The sequence below is a fragment of the Coregonus lavaretus genome (genome assembly GCF_964263955.1).
Source record: "Coregonus lavaretus genome assembly, chromosome: 39".
In the NCBI taxonomy this organism is placed as follows: Eukaryota; Metazoa; Chordata; class Actinopteri; order Salmoniformes; family Salmonidae; genus Coregonus; species Coregonus lavaretus.
The window spans coordinates 3,851,472-3,874,931 of record NC_140026.1 but is presented as its reverse complement, the minus strand read 5'-3'; the positions used below and the strand labels follow the sequence as shown (position 1 = coordinate 3,874,931).

Below are 23,460 nucleotides of genomic sequence, written 5' to 3'. Positions count from 1 at the left end.
ATCTGAAAACAGCAGTTGGTGGAGGGCACCTCTCTAATATTGAAGAATTAGAGCAGATTGCTGCTAAAGACTGGGCCAAATTTACAGTAAAAAGTTGCTTAAGTTTACAAAAATGTAATTGGTTCTACAATGTTGAAAAGCCAATAGAAATGTGTGGATATCAAAAGTTTTTTTCTATTTCAACTTATTTGAGAAGAAATAGGGAATTATTTAATAAAAGTGGAAGAGTGCCAATATATTTGGCCACAACAGAACTATGTATACCATGTTTTAATTTTGAGTGTACAGCTGAGTTGTCTTTGTGTGTCTTTGTGTGTGTGTTTGTTTGAGCATAAGTGCTTATCTGTGTGTGTAGATGTGTGCAAATGTATGCCTTAAAAACATCCTTACTTGATGTTCTCATTAAGAGTTGTATTGTCCATCCAGACCCACACTTTCTCTTGCTTCTCATCTGTCAGTCCTATCCAGGGGCTGTGTTCATAAGGATCAATTCCCAGTGTTACCACTCTCTGTTTTATAAACTCCTATGGATGAAACCACACGTTAATCAACCAATGGACCAATGGTTCTCATCCTGAAGAAAGCTTTGATGGCTGAACGTTTATTTTTTTATACTATTCTAAATAAAGTATATTTTTAACTTGAAGAGCGAGAGCCCCGCCTGCTTTCCTCTAAGGTCAACCAATGGAGACAGACATGCAAAGCACAGAGAGACACTAACAGAAGGCTGTATCCTAACTTGAAGTCTGCCCTTTATGTGGGAGCCATTAGCAATTAATTACTGCACCTCCAACCTTACCTGCTCCTGACTACTCTCTATGATGACCAGGTGTCCTCCATCGCGGATGCAGGCGTACTGACTCTGTTCCCAGGTCAGTTTGTCTTTAGAGAAGTAGTAACATGATCCATTGTAGAACTCCCAGCCAGGAGAACATGGCTTCCTATCAGCATTACATTCCTTCTGATTCCCTAGAAGAGAGAAGAGATAACATATCATTGAAATTTGATTACTTTCAGTTCTACATCCTGTGATGTTCTTGTTAAATGTGTGTGTCCCTTTAAGAGAGCACAAGAGTTGTGGGCTAAGGGAGAGATAACCTGAAAGAGAAAGGACATCAATGGAATGTGAAACAATGACATACTGTGTTTACACTGTCAGCCCAATTCTGATATTTTGCTCAATTATTGGTCTATTGAGCAATCAGATCTTTTGACAATAATTGGGCAAATGATCAGCAAAAGAGCTGATCTGATTGGTCAAAAGCAGTGAAGGCTGCTGAGGGAAGGACGGCTCATAATAATGGCTAGAAGGGAGTAATTGGAATGGGATCAAGCACATGGAAACCATGTGTTTGATGTATTTGATACCATTCCACCAATTCCGCTCCAGCCATTACCTTGAGCCCGTCCTCCCCAATTACGGTGCCACCAACCTCCTATGGTCAAAATACTGTAGTGTATTAAAATTATGTCTTTGTTAAAGGTTTTTCAGGAAGAAATGGAAGGTTGATTATTGCTATCAAGAGGGAAGGTTTTAGCGTGACGTCACATATGACAAACAGGAAGTAGGTGGTAAGATACGGGGATTGAACAGTAGAGGGAGCTATTCAACTCTTGGAAGGCTATATAAAGGGGGGAGCGGTGACGAAGAGTTAGAATACAGCAAGATTTATTTGGGGTCTGGTTCTCCGGATATTGTGTCCGTACTTACGCTGGAACCTCGTGGTTTGAATAAAGGCCTTTGAACACGATCCAGCCTAAGCAGACTCCTTGATTGACGATAACACCTACGAATAACCTACACTACAAATGGAGGCTCCGCTGAGATATTGATTGCATCGTTGTTGGTCCCTTTCCTGGATTCGCGAGTTGACTACTGGCCAAGCCGGCTCTAAAGGTGAGAGATTACTCACAAAGAAATTTGGCCATTGGTTATCCCGCTGATTCATGAGAGGGCTTTGACGGTGTACAGTTAAAAGTACTTTTGGTCGTGGTTGATGTGGAGTGTTGTTGTCGATTAGGAGTCTGATAACAAATATTCTAAATTTGGTTGATGGGTAACGGGGAATAATAGCATGTTTAGGACAATGGATTGGTAGAGAATAAAGGTTGGAAGATGTCTGCATAGTTAGGGCACCGGGAATCTGGAAATGGGCCATAAAATCCTTGCAACGCGTTATGTGGTGTAGGGTTAATTCTGGGAATTATTAAGCTGGACGAATTATATGTATGTTATATACTCATCGTATGGTTGACGAACTATAATGCTTGGGGTAACCTCTCTATGATTATCCAGAACTTACGGCAACACAAAGTTAGAAGGAGATATTACTGATAGACAATGATTGGGCCACGGTGCGGGGTGTTCATTTGTATAGCTAGTAGGCCGCAGTTGGCTAGAGGCTGAAGCTAAGGCTGGGTTGTTTCAGGCCACGTGGTGCCTCGTGGCTAAGGCTTGATTGTATGGTTCGGGCCACGTGGTACATCGTGGTTAAATGCTAATGCTTAAGGCTAAATGCTAACTGGGTTTTGTGTCACAGTGTACCTCAGGCTAATGCTAACTGCTAATGCTAATTGTGTTGCATGCTACATGCTAACGGATATCCTTAGAGATTCCATTGCGATGGATTAAAGTCTCTTAAACTTGTCACTGTCTGTAAGTCAGGTTGTATGTTTTGTGAGCGCTGTTAAATGTTGTTTGACTAGGAGGGGAACGAAAGGTACAGCTGGACTGGTATCCGTTTCGTGGAGGTGAAAATGTGGTTTTGATTGGATGTGCGCATGCGGGTGATTTTACAGGGCGAGAGCTACGACATGCGGTCGTGCTGAGTCGACGGAACAAAATGGTGGCGTAAGGTCATATGATTGTTTGGGGTTTCCTTTTAGGGGTTTAATGGCTACCGGAAAAGAAAGGTGAACATGACTCTTTTAAAATCGTTAAAGTAACTGTTATGTGAACGTTAAACTATTTGTAGAGATGTAGTAAATTTATAAATTGAATATATGTTGACGAAGTATAATGCATTGATTTGAATGACGGATTAAAATATAATTAAAATGTTTTGAGCGATCTATTTATTCCTGGGGTCAGGTTTTAAAATGTTTTGAGCTATTTATTTCTTCCTGGGTTCGGGTTGGTAGCAGAATATATATATTGAATGTGAATAAATGCTTGTCTGTATTGTTTTCTTCCCTTGTTATATGAGGCTATAGAACGGAGCAAAGGAGAGAGAGGGGGGCTAACGTGTGCGTGACGTGACGTGACAAGGTGTGACGCAGGCAGAGGATCATTCAAAATCAGGCTAGTACTTTTTTGTCTACAAAATCTTTCCCTAGGATGTTGGATGCAATGATACTCTCTTACACGCTTGGCAACGGACTGATCAGGGAATAAAAGTTGCAGTTTTGGGTCTCTGTGCATTACTGGGCCTGACTGGGGGAGTCGGTTGGAAAGCAGGTACTGACATTATTCTGTGATATTGAAATATTTGGCTTCATATTAAACAATGGTTTATATTGGTGTGGTATTGTTGTAGATTGGAAGTATTTTATTCTGTGATATTAAAATACTTGGGTGCATATTGTTTTATTCTGTGATATTAAAATACTTGGGTGCATATTGTTTTATTCTGTGATAGTAAAATACTTGGGTGCATATTAAACAATGGAATTTATTGGGGTGATGGTGTTGTAGATTAGAATTCCATGTTGTTTGGAATGCTGTGGAAGTTGACTACTGGTATTCACTTTCCGGAGGGGTTAAGGTAAGTGGGTCCTAAATTGGTAAAATAGGTGTAGAAATAAAAATTGGTCTTAATTATTCATAATTATTCATGGTTGTTAATTAAAATTTTAATTGAATAATTTAATGGATTTTTTTAGGGGGGTTTATTTTTAATTAAAATTTTAATATTCATATTTTAATTTGTTTAATTATTCATATTTTTCAAAAAAAATTAATATTCATATTTTTTGGAAAAATTTTAAATTCAGATTTTTAGAATTTTTTTAATATTCATATTTTTTTATTTTTAATATTCAGATTTTTTAAATTTTTATTATTCATATTTTTTTTATTTTTTTTTCTCTCGGGTTGTTTAGGTTATATTAATAATTAAAGGGGGGAAAGCCATAGGCTATATAGGCTAAAATAAATAGTTCACAATAAAGAAAGATAAAAGAGGACTTACAATGGGGAGAAAGGATAGCAAGGCTATGAAAGTTATTACACCGGTTAATATAGTCGAACATAGTAATCCTTTAGTTAAGGGTATTGCGAGATTATCCGGCAAATGGAACAAACGTTGGCCTGACATTGAACAACCCTGGCCAGAGGAAGGGGCTCTTAATCCGGATGTTATCAACATCATGAGAGTACTTCTGTCAATTTACAAGGCAGATCAGAAGAAGGGAAAACAAAAGGAACGACGTAAAGAGAAGAGACAGAGGGAGCTGGGTGTTCTTAAATTGTTTGAAGAGGAAGGACAAAAACTGATGAAAGATACCAAAGACAAGGGAAGCAAAGGTATGGAGAAAAAGCTAAAGGAAGAGACGTCGACAGAGAAACTGAGGGTAGAGGTCGGTATACCTTTCTCACATACGGATTCAGCGAGAAGACCCCCACCGTATGAGAAGGAAGTTGAGCTTAGGGATGCTTATCCTCAGCTTCCAGTAATCCTCCAACAGGGGGATTATTACATCAGAGATGAAGATGAACAAATTATAGAGAGAGGACAAGCAGAAACGACCGTAAAATGCATCCAAGCACCAAAGGTGGAAAGAAAACGAGAAGTCTGAAAACTAAGGGTGGTATGAGGTTAAGTAGGATGGAATTGGAGAAGGACGATGATGATCAGAGTGATTTAGAGGGGATCATGGGTGGATATGATCCGGTCATCAAACGGAGGTTGGCCAGAACGGAGAGAAGGGGTAAGGAAGGTTTGAAGAAGAAGGATACAAGATATTACAGTGCTGAGGAAGGTTTGAAGAAGAAGGATACAAGATATTACAGTGCTGAGGAAGATTCGAAGAAGAAGGATACAATATATTCGAGTGCGGAGGGAAGCAAAGATGAAGACAGCGATAAAGAGAAGACTGAAGGTGCTGCGTATTCGAAAGGAGTTTCTCCGGCAAAGACTGTTGCAGAAGAAATAGATGGAGATATAGACCAATGCTTATCAGAACTGAAGAGTGCACGGACTGCAGGAGAAGTAAGAGAGTTACAGGAAGAACTTCAGACGCTGACCATACGGAAGGAGAGACAGCTGAGAAGAGAGTCTGAAAAAGATGAGACAAAATATGCATTAAGGTCAAGGAAAGATAGCACGAGCAAAATGGTACCAGTTATCATTCGAGGTCAAAACTTTGAATATAAGCCGTTGCAAAATACCGATATGTCGAACATACTTGAGAAGCTGCCTATTCTTCAGAATGGGGCCTATCCTTGGATTTCGAAATTGGAGGAAATTACGGTGGGAACACAGTCTGCCATAGGAGACGTTAAGAGACTGTTGGCTAATCTCATTGGGATTCCGGATATGGAAGAAGTCTTCCAGAGGGCTGGACTCATGAGATATGTTGGGACGGCAGTGAACGATCCTGAATTGTTGGCTGCAAGTAGGAATTGTCTGTGGAGAGCATTGAAAGATACATTTCCAACGAATGTGCATCCTGATAATATTCTGATTGATCCACTAGGACAACAAGAAAATCCGAGAGCCTATGTGTCAAGAGTTCATCAAGTGTGGAGAAATATTACTGGAAATGATCCAGATGTGAGTCAAATTGAGCAGTCAATTTTGAGAGCTAAACTGCAAATGGGACTGCCCGCACCAGTAAGAAACAAACTGGCAGAAGTGGTTGGACTTGGAAGCATGACAAAAGGTGTCTATACAGATCACATAGCGCATCAAGTGGATCTGTACAGGAAGAAGGAACTCAACCAGAAAGAGCAGGACGAGGAAACTCTCCGGAAACTTAATCTAATACAACTGGGAGAGAATAAAAAGGATAAGAAACAAGCTTTGGTTATGCAGAGTCCGTGTGCACCGAACCAACAAGCACTGCCACAGCTTCCACCAGAACAGTTCCAACCGCAATTGTACCAGCCACCAATGGCGGCACCAGTTAATTCATACCCACAGCCAATTTCTGGGCAGACACAGAATTGGAGAGGAAGAGGTAAGCCAGTCTTCCCGCCGTCTCCAGATGTGTGTTATAATTGTGGACAGGTTGGTCACTTTGCCCGTGAGTGTAATTGGTCAGGAGGAGACCTTAGAGGGAATTTCAGAGGAAGATACAGGGGCCAGTCAAAAGCATCGGGAGGACCGGTGAACCCCTACAGGGGTCCGGAGCCAGGATTCTAGAGGTGCCTAGATGATTCGAAAGGGGGGTGTCAGCTGGTAGCGTCAGGATCGGAAAGAGATCCAACAATTGAGGTGAAAATAAACAACCGACCATTGGAAGTAATGGCGGATAGCGGAGCTGCGTTCACCTGTGTTCGACCTGAAGATGCTACACATCTCCCTATGTCCAATCAACTCATTAGGACAATCGGATTTGAGGGAGTAAAACAGCTGATTCCTCTTACGGAACCAATTGAGCTCTGCTATAAAGATCACAAAATTAAAATACCCATACTGGTATCAGAACATACACCTGTTGCATTATTGGGAAGAGATGCCTTGTGTAAATTGAACTGTACAATCAGATGTACACCAGACGGCTGTCTGATAGAAATGCCAAAGGAAAGGGTTTACCAATTGTCGATGATGACGGAGATGGATTCGTCTTCAGTATTCTGGATTGGAAATCTCAGTGAAGATTTTATGAAGCAGGTTAAGATATGGGAAAGATTTATTGTTGCAAATATGCCGGATGCGAAGCTTCCGGAATATCCATTCCATTGTACGCTTAAGTATTTCAAGAAGGCTGCTCAACCACAATCAGAGGAATGGTTGAGTCATCAACCGAAGAATGTTCAACTTAGCTCAAGTTGCATTATTTTAGGACCACAAGGAGCAGCTATGAAGATAAACACCGATGATTATCTGAATAGAGAATTTGAGATTGAGAAGAGTGTGCCACATGTTACCTTGTTGGTTTCAGAAGGCTATGAGCAAAAGCAAATAGGAGAAATGATGACAGAAGCAGAGAAACTTACTTTCAGACCAACGAAAGAAAATTTGGCGATCTGGAGAAGTGAAGATCAACGATTTCTCAAAATAATGATTTCGGCTCAAGGACAAGGAGAGCCACAGGCTGTAGGAATGACACATGAATCTATTTGCAATATGAAGATTGATTCAGATCCTATGAAAGAGGAGATGTTGCAACAAGTCCCAGAAGGGTTGTGGTCTCAACATAGTACTGATATTGGACTTGTAAAATCAGCTCAACCTGTGAAGGTTGAACTTCGACCAGGAGCCAAACCTCCATGGAAAAATCAATATCCATTGACAGAGGAAGCAATCAAAGGGATTGAACCACAAATTGATGGACTTTCGACAGTAGGGGTTTTAAGGACAACAAAACACCCTCGGAGTAACACGCCTTTGTGGCCTGTAAAAAAACCAGATGGAAGTTATCGGGTAGCTCATGATTTGAGAGCAGTGAATGAAATAGTGATTGACTTTCCAGCAGACGTGCCAGATCCTCATACCTTGTTAGCTCAAGTTCCTCCAGATGCGACACATTTTACAGTACTGGACTTATGTGGAGCATTTTTCAGTGTTCCACTTAGTGTAGAGAGTCAGGATTTATTTGGGTTCACCTATAAGGGACAGTTCTATGAGTACAATAGAATGCCACAGGGGTACCGGCATTCACCGCATATCTTCAATAAAGTATTGAAGGAAGATTTGGTAGGGATAGATCAGATATTGCAAAGCACTGTCATTCAGTACGTGGATGATATAATGGTTTGCTCACAAAATAAGGAAACATGTCATAGGGACTCAATTAAATTACTACAGGTATTGGCAGAAAAGGGACACAAGGTGTTACAGAAAAAGTTGCAATATTGTCAGGAGAAAGTGGTATATTTAGGTCAAAACATAACTCATGGCCACAGAAACATTTCGGACAAGCAGGTGGAAACTATTCGTAAGGCTCCAAAACCTAGAACAGTCAGAGAAATGATGACATTTCTGGGTATTGCTGGTTATTCCTCCGCTTGGGTAGAGGATTATACTAGTTTGATGGCCCCATTGAGGGCTATGGTGAGGGGTACTGAGAGTGGTCAACTCCATAGCAATCTTTCCTGGACACAGGAAGGCCATGTGGCATTTTAAACTATCAAACAGAGGTTGCAGGAGGCACCTGCACTTGCACTACCAGATTATTCAAATAACTTTTTGCTATATGTGTCTACTTCTACTGGAGGTAGATATGCATGCGCGGTTCTTTGTCAACCGACAGGCATGGGGACGAATCCTCAGCCTATTTCCTACTACTCTACTGCTTATTCAGAGGTAGAACTAGGGTTACCACTGTGCTACAGAGCAATGGTGGGGGTGTATTCCATGTATGACAAAGCATCATCGGTCACGATGGGCTACCCCGTGACAATTCTTACCCATCATAGTCTCAGAAATCTTTTGAACTATGGGAAGTATACATTGACAATGCCTAGGCTCAGAGACTATCATAGACTCTTAGAGCAGGAGGATGTCACCCTTGTGAGATGTGATACAGTAAATCCAGCCGAGAGTTTACCAACTTCCGAGGATGGTGAGCCACATGATTGTGTCCAAGAAGCAGAGAGATATTCGAGGCTTCGATCAGATTTACAAGCCTTTCCATTACGTGAAGCAGACCTGGAGTATTGGACTGATGGGTCTTGCTATCGGGTGGGAGATAAGTTATGTGCTGGTTATGCAGTAGTTAGAGGCAGAGGGATGGGATTTGTTGTTGAAAAGGCTGAAGTAATACCACAGCCTGCGTCTGCACAACTTGCTGAACTTGTGGGGCTAACAGAAGCATGTTTGTTAGCGGAAGGTAAGCGAGTAACCATATACACTGATTCAGCATATGCACATAGTGTATGTCATTTGTTTGGGGCGGTATGGAAAGGTCGAGGGTTCAAAAAATCGGATGGTTCTCCGATACAACATCATGCACAAATCATGAAATTGTTGCATGCTATGATGAAACCTACAGAGATAGCGATAGCTAAGTGTGCAGCTCACAAGACAGATATGTCAAGAGTGACACAAGGGAACAAAGCTGCTGATGAAGCTGCAAAAGCCGTCGCAGGAGCGGATAAATTGGGAAAAGTTTTTCTGGTCACTCATGTAGTGGACTTGGAAGACAAAATTACGCTTCGAGATGTAATTTTGATGCAAGAAGCCGCTTCTATGATCGACAAACAGCTATGGCTAGACCGAGGAGCGGTCAAAGATGCTACTGGTCTGTGGAGAAACCATGAGGGGTTGATAGTAGCGCCTCTAGACCTTCTAGGTCTGATGATTCAAGAAGCACATGGCTTAGCTCATGTTGCGAGGGGGGAGGTTCACAGAAAGATCACAAAGGAATATGGTTTTTGGGCTCCATATTTGTTTGAACAAATTGATTATTTGATAGGAAGATGCACTATCTGTCTTAAAAATAATGTTCGAAGAGGGATACCTGTTCATCCAGGTTACATTCCTACACCCAGGGGTCCTATGCGTGAGTTGGTCATTGACTTTGTTGATATGATACAACCAGTTGATGGGAAAAGATACATGTTGGTGGTTGTAGATAGATTTTCACGATGGACGGAAGCTTGTCCAACCAAGCGTAAGGATGCTCAGTCAGTTGCCAAGTTCTTATGTAAAGAGGTCATAAGCAGGTGGGGATTACCCGATCGAATATCCTCAGACAATGGAAGAGAATTTGTGGATAAATCAGTAAAATTGATGTTGCAAAAATTGGGAATTAAGCAACGTCTTGGAGCAGTTTATCACCCACAAAGTCAGGGGATGTGTGAAAGAATGAACGGTGTCTTGAAGAACCGCATTGTGAAGATTTGTCAACATACAGGTCTAAACTGGATAGCGGCGCTTCCTTTAGCACTAATGGTGTGTCGCTCAAGTGAGTTACGTGATCTACGTATGACACCCCATGAGTTGGTAACAGGAAGAAGGATGCCAACGCCTTGTTTGCGAACAAGCGGAAAGGGTCCAAGCTTGGCCCTGTTGGAAGATGAAATGAGAGCGTACGTTACATATATGGCCAATTTTCATAAAAAGTTGTCCACATATGTTTCTGACAGGCAAAGACAAGAAGAGGTGCAGAAGGCGCCTGAGGAGGATAAGAGGAATACAGTACAACCGGGAGACAAAGTATTCGTAAAGATATTCAGAAGGAAGTGGTATAACGAACGTCGTGACGGACCATTTGAAGTGGTTCGTAGTACTGGAACAGCTGTCCAGGTTAAGGGGTCTCCTACGTGGTATCATTTGTCACATTGTGTTAAAGCGCCTACAGAAGAGGTGCCACGCGTAGAGAGAGAAGATGGAGATAGGGGAGAACAGGAAGAGGGAGAGATTGTCAATGTTGGGGTTAATATTGATAATGATGACACTTCTGATTATGCCAGAGATGACTATGCAGGGGATGGAAAGGAAGGAGGATTTGGAGAAATTGATTTCCAATACGTCCCAGAAGCAACAGGGAATATTTCAGTGGGATGTGAAGCAGCAGAGGCCACCAAGGGCAACTCTGTTAAAGGAGAAGCTAGTGATTCGGTTGGACAAAATAGGCCTAGACCAGTTAGGAGAAAAGTCAGACCAAAACGTTACGAAAACTAGGAATGAAGTAACAACAATAACACCAACACGTCAGTCTGTTAGAACAACAGTGGGAAGCAATTTAACTATTTCAACATTGACAGTTGGTAAAGCCATAAATATAGCGCATTCGATTACAAGGGATCCAATAGTGTCAGCACCAATGTTAGAACAAAAGACATTAACTAAATCAACTACTTTAATGGTGACTTTGGAAGGATTTGGGGGTACGACGGCAATAACAAATGTAGGAGGTATGATACCGACACCAACAACAACTTTTCTAAAAGTAAACGATGTAACTGAAATGACTCAGCAAGTAGTCATTGAAAACAATATAGGTTCATCTGAAATAGTACAGGATAATATCATGGAAGAACAGGATGGGTTTTTTGGGTTCAACTTAACATCAGAAGATACATCTGATCAATCCCGCTCGGTAGGGAAAAGAGACGCTAAATGGAAAGCATATGGATTTGATTCGGCGGTTTTGAAAATTAAAGATCAATGGGCAGGGAGAAATCTTTGGTTTCAGCAATTAACTCATGCTGTAAGATCAGTGAGGAATCTTGAGGGTCCATGTCTGTTGAGAATTCCAGCACCAGAGACGTGGGGTTCAATTTTACAGACGATTGCTCAACCATTGGCGGGTGGGTGTCAGGCCTATGCGTTGAGATGGCTGTTGTATCATCAACGAGTATTGACAGACAAAGACATGTCGTTGTCACACCATTTGTATAAGCCTAGTTATAAGTGTTCTTGGTTAAATGAATTTCCCTATGTGAATATGGTGGGTGGTAAAGAAAGTCAGGTTACAGTGATCCCTGAAGCATTTGAGGTGAGAGCAGTGAGAGCTAAAACTTGTATTTGTTCTAATAATACAGATGAGGTAAATGGTATGTTCATGGGAATATCAGATTGTGATGGGTATATGTTGACGTTCGGTAAACACGGACGAAAGGGTAAAGGTGACAAATATAATGTAACTTTTTATGCACCAGGTAGTAAGAAGGGCAGGACTTTGATGGTGATGGATCAATTTTTCCCTATCAATGCAACTATTGGGAATTTTAGAGATATTTGGTGGGTTTGTGGTGATAAAGCATATATATTTTTACCCTATGGATGGAAAGGGTGTTGTTACATGTCCACGTTGAAGCTTCCATATGAGGTTTTTACAATAAGAAGAGGAGTAGCACCGACCCCAGATCAATCTGAAACTACTGTTGAAAATAGGGTTAAACGAGACATGGCTAAATTTACTAATCTTGAAGCCTACCATTGGAGAATAAGTCTGGGAGAGAAGTGGGGACTTGGTCTTTTTCCATGGTATGGTGTAACATTCTTAGCAGATCATATTGATAATATTACATATACGTTGCAGGGCTTTGCAAATGAAACAATAAGAGGGTTTCACCTTCTGTCAAATGCTCAAAGAAGTCACAGACTGACGTTGTTGAAACATGACATGGCTCTTGATTATATTTTGGCAAGACAAGGTGGCTTATGTTTGGCTATGAATCTGACGGGGGATGATTGTTATACTTTGATCCCAGATAGTTCCGATAATATCACAAGTGTTATAGATGCTTTGAAGAATATCAGGGATGCATTTGGAAGATCTGAGAAAGCTGGATGGTCGGCGAAGTCTTGGTTGCAAGATCAGTTAGGCCCAATAGGAGCAGTGATGGTTCAGATTTTAGTCGCAGCTCTGATAGCGTTGTGTGTCATGTTTTGCTTTTGTACTTTGTTACTGACCTTTGCAAAAGCTATGATATTAAGATGGGTCGGTGTTGTGATGCCTGGAGACAACACTCAGATGCCGTTGTTGATTGTTCCTGATCTGGACGAAGATGGACGAGGGGGTCTAGATGGACTACTGATGGATAAATATCCTTTTTGATTATTTGATCATTTTACAATTTTTTTTCTTCAATATTAGTGTGATTTTTAGTATGATTTATGAATCAAGGGGGGAATGGGTTTATGTGATTCATGCATCATTTATATATCAGTTTTATAGTCTTAGTGGATAGTGATGTTTAATTTGAAAGTGTTTTTTTGGAAAAGATACTGTTTGGTCTTTTTCTTTTTCTTCCAGAGGCATTTGGGAGAACATGTGGAGATTGGAATACTCAAACAAAGACAATATGAAGGGACAATATGACTGGAGGAGATGAAACAAGGAGGGTGTGGCCGATTTCATCATTAACAAGTCCATTGGAAGTCGAGACTACGGAGGAGATGAAGTGTAGTGGACTACATTCCAGTGTCTGCAATGAAATATAGACATATTTGATGTGTAATACATAATTGTGTCATATTCTTAGGTATTGATTTTAGTAGAATGATGTTTGATGTTATTGAATGCAGATGAGGATCTTAGATGCTTTTGTTTATTTCGATGGGGTTTAGGGAAAGGACGTTTAGGCAGGGAGAGATTCCCTTTCAGGTCCTATGGGTTGACCAGCCTGAGAGTGGATGTTTCTGGATAGGATTTTGTTTACAGGGGCTTACATGTGTAGTTAATTGTATTATAGTTTCAAATGTATTTACATGGTTTATGAGGTTATCTGGAGTACCGAGGTGGTTGCCTGGGGCAGAGGGACCGTAAGAGAATTTTACTGTCTTGATTGATGGATGGATATCTGAAAAGATGGCTGCCAGACAGTTTTTCGCTCTTACACTCCATAGAGATTTCTTCATATGTCATAGTAATGTATTCATACTGCATAAACAGTTGTTCATATTTCATAGTAATGTATTTACACTCCATAAACAGTTATTTCATAGAAAGGTATTTACACTCTAGAGAAGAATGTTTTTGGTTTAAGGTTAAAGATACTCAATAAGATAAATTGTTACTGGTCATAATCCTATTGTTGTCGAGACTTTTTAGTTTTGTCTCGAAGGGGGGAATATGTAGTGTATTAAAATTATGTCTTTGTTAAAGGTTTTTCAGGAAGAAATGGAAGGTTGATTATTGCTATCAAGAGGGAAGGTTTTAGCGTGACGTCACATATGACAAACAGGAAGTGGGTGGTAAGATACGGGGATTGAACAGTAGAGGGAGCTATTCAACTCTTGGAAGGCTATATAAAGGGGGGAGCGGTGACGAAGAGTTAGAATACAGCAAGATTTATTTGGGGTCTGGTTCTCCGGATATTGTGTCCGTACTTACGCTGCAACCTCGTGGTTTGAATAAAGGCCTTTGAACACGATCCAGCCTAAGCAGACTCCTTGATTGACGATAACACCTACGAATAACCTACACTACAATACCAATTAGTGGGAAAAAAGATCAGAATTGGGCTGACTGGGTAACAAGTTGAAGAACAGCTCCACCACATATCCTATAATTGAACTACTGGCCATTGGACATCCACGCTCATTCTGTCATAGGTTAGAGTACATGGTTGTGACTAGATGGAGTACAGCTACGGACGAGATTCACCATTGAGCACTGCGAGAGTTTGGACTTGCGTTTGGAAGCCAGATGATGAGTCGGAGTCGGATATCACTTAGATTTTCTCAAAGTAAAAATGAATAGTTTCACTGGCGATCGTTTATTTTTGATGAAATATCAATGAACTGTTGCTTGTATGCGTAGACACTGCTTCACAATGCTAGCTAAATCAATATTGAGGTAAACAAACAGTGTATAATGCATTTAATCATATACATCCTATCCTATCATGTAATCGTGCTTGCCACATTCCGGTGGAGGTAGGAAATAAACTATAACGTTTCAAATAAATTGCCAGTGCAGAGATACAATATAACCAAGCCAATTTGTCCTGCTAAATGCCAATGCATCCTAAATGTGCTCTTTTCAAATTGAAACTCTGTACATATTGACCACCAGCTATCTGCACATTGCTGCCCTACCTCTAGCTAGCATCTAGCTATCTATCGCCATAGCAACAAAAAGTTATATCCTACTCTGAGTCGTTATCTGGCTTCAAAACTTATGTCCAAACTCTCGCAGTAGTTAAATGGTAAATCCATAGGTATAACAATTATTATATTCCATGAATCCATGATTCCATTCTTATTTGTATGGTAATCTCATTTGTAGCTGTAATCCATCTAGTCACAACCACAGTACATAGGGAGGATTGAACTGACCTTGGATGGTTGGCAGGAGATCTTTGACCCTAGTCAGGTTGGCCTCACAGTCTCGAAGACCTGAGGATAACAACTCTTTCTGGACTAAGAACAGAAGAGATTTACAACAAATTAGAATACAGTGTAGTTCTGTTGAATTAAGGCCATAATACAAAAGGTATGTAGTTGGCAAACAAAACATTTGAAGTATAAAATGACTTTCCAATGCACGTCACCACACTCATATGACTAAATTTCCATTAGGGCCAGGACTTTTCCCTGGTCAAGAAAAACCTTCCTCATATACAGTGCAATGATAGCATATACAATATTGAAACATGTTTTGGGGAAGCAATACTACTGCAGTGTAAATGTAATCCTAATCTTGATAACATGGAACTTTGTATTGAAATGAGAAGTTTTAGTTAAATTGGGTTCAACTTCCCCTTTACATTAGTATGTCAAATCAAATCAAGTGTTATTAGTCACATGCGCCGAATACAACTGGTGTAGACTTTACCGTGAAATTCTTGCTTATGAGCCCTTCCCTAAAATGCAGAGTTTAAAATAAAAACAAAATAGTAACACAAGAGGAATAAAATAAAATACAAAAGAATGGAGCTATATACAGGGAGTACCAGTATCAGATCAATATGCTGAGGTATTTGAGGTAGATATGTACATGAAGGCAGGGTAAAGTGACTAGGCATCAGGATGGATCATAATAAGAGTAAAATAAAGAACAGAGTAGCAGCAGCAGCAAATTATGAGTATAAAAGTGTGTGTGTGTAATGTGTATGTATGTATGTGTGTTTGTGTTTTGTCGGTCTGCGTGTGTGTGTTAAGTTTGTGTGTGTGTGTGTATGTAGTGTATGTTAATGTGGGTCAGTCGTGGGTGAACAGGGAGTACAGGAGGGGACTAAGCACACACCCCTGAGGTGCCCCCCGTGTTGAGGGTCAGCGTGGTGGAGGTGTTGTTGCCTACCCTCACCACCTGGGGCCGGCCTGTCAGGAAGTCCAGGATCCAGTTGCAGAGGGAGGTGTTCAGTCCCAGGGTCCTTAGCTTGGTAATGATATTGGAGGGGACTATGGTGTTGAACGCTGAGCTGTAGTCTATGTACAGCATTCTCACATAGTTATTTCACATCTTGTCCAGGTGGGAGAGGGCAGTGTGAAGTGCAATTGAGATTGCTTCATCTGTGCATCTGTAGTGTATGTGAATTGGTGTGGGTCTAGGCTGTCTGGGATGATGGTGTTAATGTGTGTCATGACCAGCCTTTAAAAGCAATAATTACAGATATGTTATGACAATATTGTGATATGAATAGGAGAACAGCAGCTAGTCAGTCCCATGTCAGTAGAGTCCTGCTCTAGACTACCTACCTGTTATGTTGTGGCTCTCATTCTGCAGTCTCTTATAGTTGTCTTGCAGTTCATGCAGTTTCCCTGTTATGAAAGAGCAAATAATATGGATGAATAACATTCATTTATGTACATATCTAACCACAAGGTAAGAAAGTAAGCCTTGTCCAAGCTAGAATTACCTATTATCTAACCACAGTCCTATTAAAATGAAACAATATGTTATTCATATATTACAGTGAAACGGCAGTATTTGAATCTGAGCCAGTCCCCCATTGACAAACTGCACCTTAATGATTTATATGGATTTTCTCAAACATTTATAGAAGGGGTTGATAATGGTAAAGACCTCTGGATCATTGATATTCTCACCTGTTAGATTCTCTTTCATCTGGGCAAAGCGAGCCTCCTTGAAGACTAGTCATGTTGGAAGAATCTGGAACAGAGACAAGGAGACAAGATGGAGGGTAATTGTTATTCTCTTGTGTATCACACTATCGTACCAACCTGAAATGTACTGGTCTGGGGTGGCTTGGATATTTTCTCTGCACATTGTCCTTTTCAGCAGAGTTCCAGGCCAACAACTACAGTGGATGCATAACCAGTTCGGTTCAGTAGTGTAAAAGGGTCAGGGTTCAGTTAAATGTTTCTATACTCACAGAGGACTCCCAGAGTGATAGCCAGACCCAGCAGTAGAACACAGAGACACGCCAGGGTCACCACGGGAACACTCCCAGACCCTCCCTCCGGGATTGCAGCCTTTGACCCCACTGGGGGAGAGGGGTCACTAGTGTCAGGGTCACTTCCTGGAAAAGGAGTGGATGTCAGAGGTTATAAGGTCATAAGGTTAAATAAGGGGTATTTAATGTAACCCTTAGCTAACTGTAACACAAACACACCTCACCTTTCCCAGGATCCTCCTGCTCTCTAGCTCTACCTCCTGGTCTTCTGACCTCAGAGTATGTGACATCCTCTTCACGTTCGGCTACTCCTATGGTTACAGAGATATGAAGAAAGAAATTGTTCTTTTTTTCATTTATTTTATATATATATTGCACCCCATGCGTGATTATATTATTTCCCTAAAACCAACCTCATGGTGATTACCCCCTATTAGAATTGTACCATTCTAGTTTCTCTCTCACATTCCACTATCACAACATTCTATTAGTATTGTACCATTCTAGTTTCTCTCACACATTCCACTATCTCAACATTCTATTAGTATTGTACCATTCTAGTTTCTCTCACACATTCCACTATCTCAACATTTTATTAGAAATGTACCATTCTAGTACCTCTCTAAGAATCCACTATATCAATATTATATTAGAAATGTATCGGTCTACACTGAAAATATATATAAACGCAACATCTAAGGTGTTGGTCCCATGTTTCATGAGCTGAAATAAAAGATCCCAGAAATGTTCCATTTGCACAAAAAGCTTATTGCGCTCAAATTATGTAGACAAATATGTTCACTTCCCTGTTAGTGAGAATTTCTCCTTTGCCAAGATAATCCATCCACCTGACAGGTGTGGGATATCAAGAAGCTGATTAAACAGCATGATCATTACACAGGTGCACCTTGTGCTGGGGACAATAAAGGCCACTCTAAAATGTGCAGTTTTGTCACACAACACAATGCCACAGATTAATTTCTCTACCATAAGCCACCTCAAACGTCGTTTTAGAGAATTTGGCAGTCCGTTCAACTGGCCTCAAAACCGTAGACCTTGTGTATGGTGTCGTGTGGGTGAGCAGTTTGCTGATGTCAACGTTGTGAACAGAGTGCCCCATGGTGGTGGTGGGGTTATGGTATGGGCAGTCATAAACTACGGACAACGTACACGATTGTATTTTATCGATTTGCAATTTGAATGCACAAAAATTCCGTAACGAGATCTTGAGGTCATTGTAAGGCCCATTTTTTTGTAGGTATCTATGACCAACATATGCATATCTGTATTCCCAGTCATGTGACATCCGTAGATTAGAGCCTAATTAATTAATTTCAATTGACTGATTTCCTTATATGAACTGTAACTCAGTAAAATCTTTTAAATTGTTGCTTGTGGCATTTATATTTTTGTTCAGTATAGTTTCTCTCTCACAATCAACTGTATCAACATTCTATTAGAAATGTACCATTTTAGTTCCTCTCTCTCACAATCCAATATCTCAACATTCTATTAGAAATGTACCATTCTATTTCCTCTCTCACGATCCACTATCTCAACATTCTATAAGAAATGTCCCATTCTAGTTCCTCTCTTACAATCCACTATCTCAATATTCTTTCCTTTGAGCTCTACTAGGTTAGAGTCCCCTGACTGGAAGGTCCAACATGCAAACCATTTTATTAACTGTTAGGGTAACTAACCAATCTAATATTCTAATTCAGCATATCTGAAGAAAAGCTAACTTATTGTCAAGAGAAATGAGGAAACACTTTTGGCCATGAACCAAATGTTACAGGTTGATGCTGTCTGTCTGTCTGTATGTCTGTCTGGAAGTTGGTTCACAGTGTGAAATCCAACAGACATGTCCAGAGTGTGACGAATAACATCTACTTTACATGGAACTGTCATCTTCTCATGCCCTTTACATTGCACTAAAACTGTACATATCCTTCAAAACAGGATTCTAAATGGAGAACCATTGTTGAGGCCCTATGGAATATATTCAAAAGGAAATGGACAAAAACTTTGCACTTTACATAATAATGCTATAGACATTCTAAAAGAGATGCCCAGTGACTCACACAATACCACATGTTAAACATTTAGTACTAATTCATATTTATCCTCAAGTACAGTTACAAACACACTTCAGAAAAGCTCATATTGATCCCAACCAAAATATGTCTTATTTTCCCTCTAGCCCCTGGGTTTACACAGTTTTGGTCTGACCCGTCCTTAAACGAACATGACAGAAGATCCCACCAAACACGGACCAAGCAGCGTGCCCAGGAGCAAACACCCTGGACACAGGTGGGGAAGATTTGGTCTTGGGAGGAGATATTTGCGGGGAAAGGACCCTGGGCGAAGAAGGAAGCCCAGGCAGGAGAGGAGCAACGGCAACACAGAAGGCGCCGGCCGAGGAGGAAGCCCGAGAGGCAGCCCCAATAAAAAAAATTTGGGGGGCTAAAGGAGTGGTCGGGGAGCGAGAGAGAAGAGCCCCGACCACTGCACCCGGTGGGTTTCCAGGTTGAGTCCCTACGACCATGGGGAAGAAGAGTGGGAACAGTTTTATACTGAGGAGTCGAAGGATGACGACGACGACGATGAGTTTCTGTTCCCTAACTCGTGGGGGCTCCCGGAGGAGTCCTCACTGGAGGAGGAGTGCCGAGAGAGAGAGAAGGATCGGATCTGCAGGGTAAGAGAGGAGGCCACCACATTACGGGGGCTGATAGCGAGAATAGAGCGGGAGAGCTCCATTCAAGAGGAGGCACTGCAGGAAGCTCGTAGGGAGAAGGAGGAAGTAGATTCACGGAGAGAGGAGCTGGTTAGGCAACATAAGGAGCGTGGGTTAATAGAGGAACCCAAGTATGCAGAGATACGCACTGTATCGCCAGTGCGCATGCACAGCCCAGTGCGTTCTGTGCCAGCGCCCCGCACGTATCGTGTGAAAGTGGGCAGCCAGCCAGGACGGGTAGTGCCGGCTCAACGCTCCTGGTCTCCAGTGCACCTCACCAGTCCTGTTCGGCCCGTATCTGCTCCTCGCACCAAGCCAGTGGTGTGTGTCCCCAGCCCGGCCCGGCCCGTTCCTGCTCCTCGCACCAAACCAGTGGTTCGTGTCTCCAGTCCGGCCCGGCCCATTCCTGCTTCTCGCACCAGACCTGTGGTGTGTCTCCCCAGTCCGGCCTGGCCCGTTCCTGTTCCTCGCACCAGGCCAGTGGTGCGTGTTCCCAGTCCGGTACGACCCGTGCCTGCTCCCAGCACCAAGCCAGTGGTGCGTGTTCCCAGTCCGGCCCGTTCCTGTTCCTCGCACCAAGCCAGTGGTGCGTGTTCCCAGTCCGGCCCGGCCCGTTCCTGCTCCCCGCACCAAGCCAGTGGTGCGTGTTCCCAGTCCGGTAAGGCCTGTCCCTGCTCCTCGCACCAAGCCAGTGGTGTGTGTTCCTAGTCCGGTCCGGCCCGTGCCTGCTCCCCGCACCAAGCCAATGGTGCGTGTCCCCAGTCCGGCCCGGCCCATTCCTGCTCCTCGCACCAGACCTGTGGTGTGTGTCTCCAGTCCAGCCCGGCCCGTTCCTGCTCCTCCCACCAGACCAGTGGTGCGTGTTCCCAGTCCGGCCCGGCCCGTGCCTGCTCCCCGCACCAAGCCAGTGTTGCGTGTCGCCAGTCCGGCCCGGCCCGTTCCTGCTCCTCGCACCAAGCCAGTGGTGCGTGTGTCCAGTCCGGCACGGCCCGTGCCCGTTCCACCAGTGCCGGCACCGGTCAGCTGCTCCACTCCGGAGCCAGAGCAGTCCGCTCCACCAGGATCCAGTCCAGCTCCGGTCAGCAGCTCCACTCCGGAGCCAGAGCAGTCCGCTCCACCGGTGCCCAGTCCAGCTCCGGTCAGCGGCTCCAGTCCGGAGCCAGAGCAGTTCGCTCCACCGGTGCCCAGTCCAACTCCGGTCAGCGGCTCCAGTCCAGACCCAGATGTCAGTCCCTCTCCAGGTTCGGGGTCTCCCACACCAGGGTCCAGACAGGGCTTGGTGCATCGTGGGAGGAAGGAGAGGGGAAGCAGCGTGCCGAGGTCCAGACCAGACCAGGGGCGTAACGGGGAGGCTGAGAGAATGTGGTCGTCACGCCCGGTGCCGGATCCGCCTCCGAGGTGGAATGCCCACCCGGACCCTACCCTGTTATGTAAGGTTTGTGCGGTCGGAGTCTGCACCTTTGGGGGGGAGGGATACTGTCACACCCTGACGTATGGGACTCTAGGATGTTGAGTCAGGGTGTGGAGTTCTATGTTGTATTTTCTATGTTCTCAGTCTAGGTGTTGTATTTCTATGTTTGGCCGGGTGTGATTCCCAATCAGAGACAGCTGTCGCTCGTTGTCTCTGATTGGGGATCATACTTAGGCAGCCTGTTTGCATTCAGTTGTTGTGGGATCTTGTTCCGTGTAGAGGCTTGTGTTGTGTTTAGCCTGTGGACTTCGCGTTACGTTGTTTTGTTCGTGTGTTTATCTTTAAAATAAACATGTATGCATTTCACGCTGCGCCTTGGTCTGACCCGTCCTTAAACGAACGTGACAATTAAATAAAAATATTCCTTATGATATTCCTTATGATTTGTTCTTTGACTGTCTATTTTTTGCCATTTTGAATGTGTTTTTCAATGTGTTTCTATGGGCTATAGTAGTAAAGGCCAAATTCAATATTTTATCAAATTATTAGAATATAATTTTTATACATACAGAGGCCTTTCAAGGTGTCGAAAGCGTTGCACAGGGATGCTGGCCGATGTTGACTCCAATGCTTCCCACAGCTGTGTCAAGTTGGCTGGATGTCCTTTTGGTGGTGGATCATTATTGTTGATGCACACGAGGAACTGTTGAGTGTAAAAACCGTTGCAGTTCTTGACACAAACCGGTGCGCCTGGCAACTACTACCATACCCCGTTCAAATCTTTTGTCTTGCCCATTCACCCTCTGAATGGCACACGTACACAATCCATGTCTCGATTGTCTCAAGGGGTAAAAATCCTTCTTTAACCCGTCTCCTACAGTGATTTAACATTTGATATCAATAATTGATCACAGCGTTCACCTGGTTTCACTTGGTCAGTGTATGTAATGGAAAGAGCAGGTGTTCTTCATGTTTTATACACTCAGTATATACAGCCTTCTTCTGTTACTAACTCCTTGTTGAATTATGACATTTCAACCCTCGCCCCCCAAGGTGATGAAATGTTGTATTGTAAACGTATGTTTGAAAACTAAAATAACGATATAAATGAGAGAGAATAAAGAGGAGGAGAGACTCACCTTTAGAAACTTCACTTTCTGCTCCAGCATCTTGGTTCTGATGCCGAGTGAATGTAACATCGGAGTAGACGATTTCACCAGACATCATCACTACTCTAAGTCCTCTCTCAGAGTGGAGACCAGAAGAGGAAGAAGTCCCTTAACATCACACATGCTCACTCATGAAAATTCCACAAACACTCACACACTCAAGCACACACACACACTAGTAGAACACAAACACAACTGTTACGGAATACACAGAATGTTATGCAAAGAACATGCACAGAGACACACACGCTTACAGGCACGGACACACGTCCCAGGAGAATGCTGAGTGGGGTGGTGAGTTAAAATACAGAACTCATATTCAGTTCCTATTTTCCGCTGGTCTTTATTTGAATATGTGGTAAACTAGAACTTAATTTAAATATGTTGTAAACTGGCAACCTAGTCAACGTACAGTAGACATACTGATGCCATCTCTAAAGGCAGAGCCAAGACAGTTGACTTGTCATGCTCATTCAAACATGGCCTGTAGAATTTACTGTAGATAGGATTCTAGCTAGCTGTAATTATACAGAGATATAACATATTATCTGTCAGTTAAGTATCATTCATGATAGATGGTTTGTCACGATCGTTGATGAACGATAAGGACCAAGGCGCAGCGTGATATGCCAACATGTTTATTTAACGAATAAACACAACGACAAAACAATAAACTAACAAGATCCCACCACTAACTAGTGCCAAAAGGCTGCCTAAGTATGGTCCCCAATCAGAGACAACGAGCGACAGCTGCCTCTGATTGGGAACCACACCGGCCAACATAGAAATAGACATACTAGAACATTAACATAGAAATATACAACATAGAACATACACACCCTGACTCAACATATACGAGTCCCTTGAGTCAGGGCGTGACATGGTTAAAGAGAGACAGCAGATAATACATTATTTCCATAATCCTAATATAATATATCACATCATATATCATCAAATAATGTTTTATAATAATCATTTCATAATGACAGCTCCTATCAATTTGACTATTTGTGTGGGCTCTCTTGAAGCACGATACTGACAGCTGTGGAAGCAACTGTTGTTTTCTGTGAATATATTTGTATAACCACTGACACTATGAAAGTGGTACTATTCTCATATTAACATACTGTCTCTGCTGACTGTTGTCCAAGACAGGTAAATGATGTGGTGAGGTGTGTTCAGATTAGGTATTAGTAATTTGGTCCTCTTTCATGGTTTTAAA

General features: G+C 42.4%; 1 protein-coding gene across 1 annotated transcript; it reads right to left on the bottom strand.

Annotated features, from left to right (window-relative positions):
• Window positions 1-386: 386 nt before the first annotated feature.
• On the bottom strand, window positions 387-22,293 carry LOC311112649 (C-type lectin domain family 12 member B-like; the record flags this gene model as incomplete). Its single annotated transcript, XM_084155792.1, has 8 exons — window positions 387-524; window positions 800-969; window positions 14,901-14,984; window positions 16,263-16,325; window positions 16,614-16,658; window positions 16,901-17,047; window positions 17,146-17,232; window positions 22,209-22,293. The coding sequence occupies 8 exons, from the start codon at window positions 22,291-22,293 to the stop codon at window positions 387-389; spliced, it is 819 nt and encodes a 272-aa protein (XP_084011918.1).
• Window positions 22,294-23,460: the final 1,167 nt, after the last annotated feature.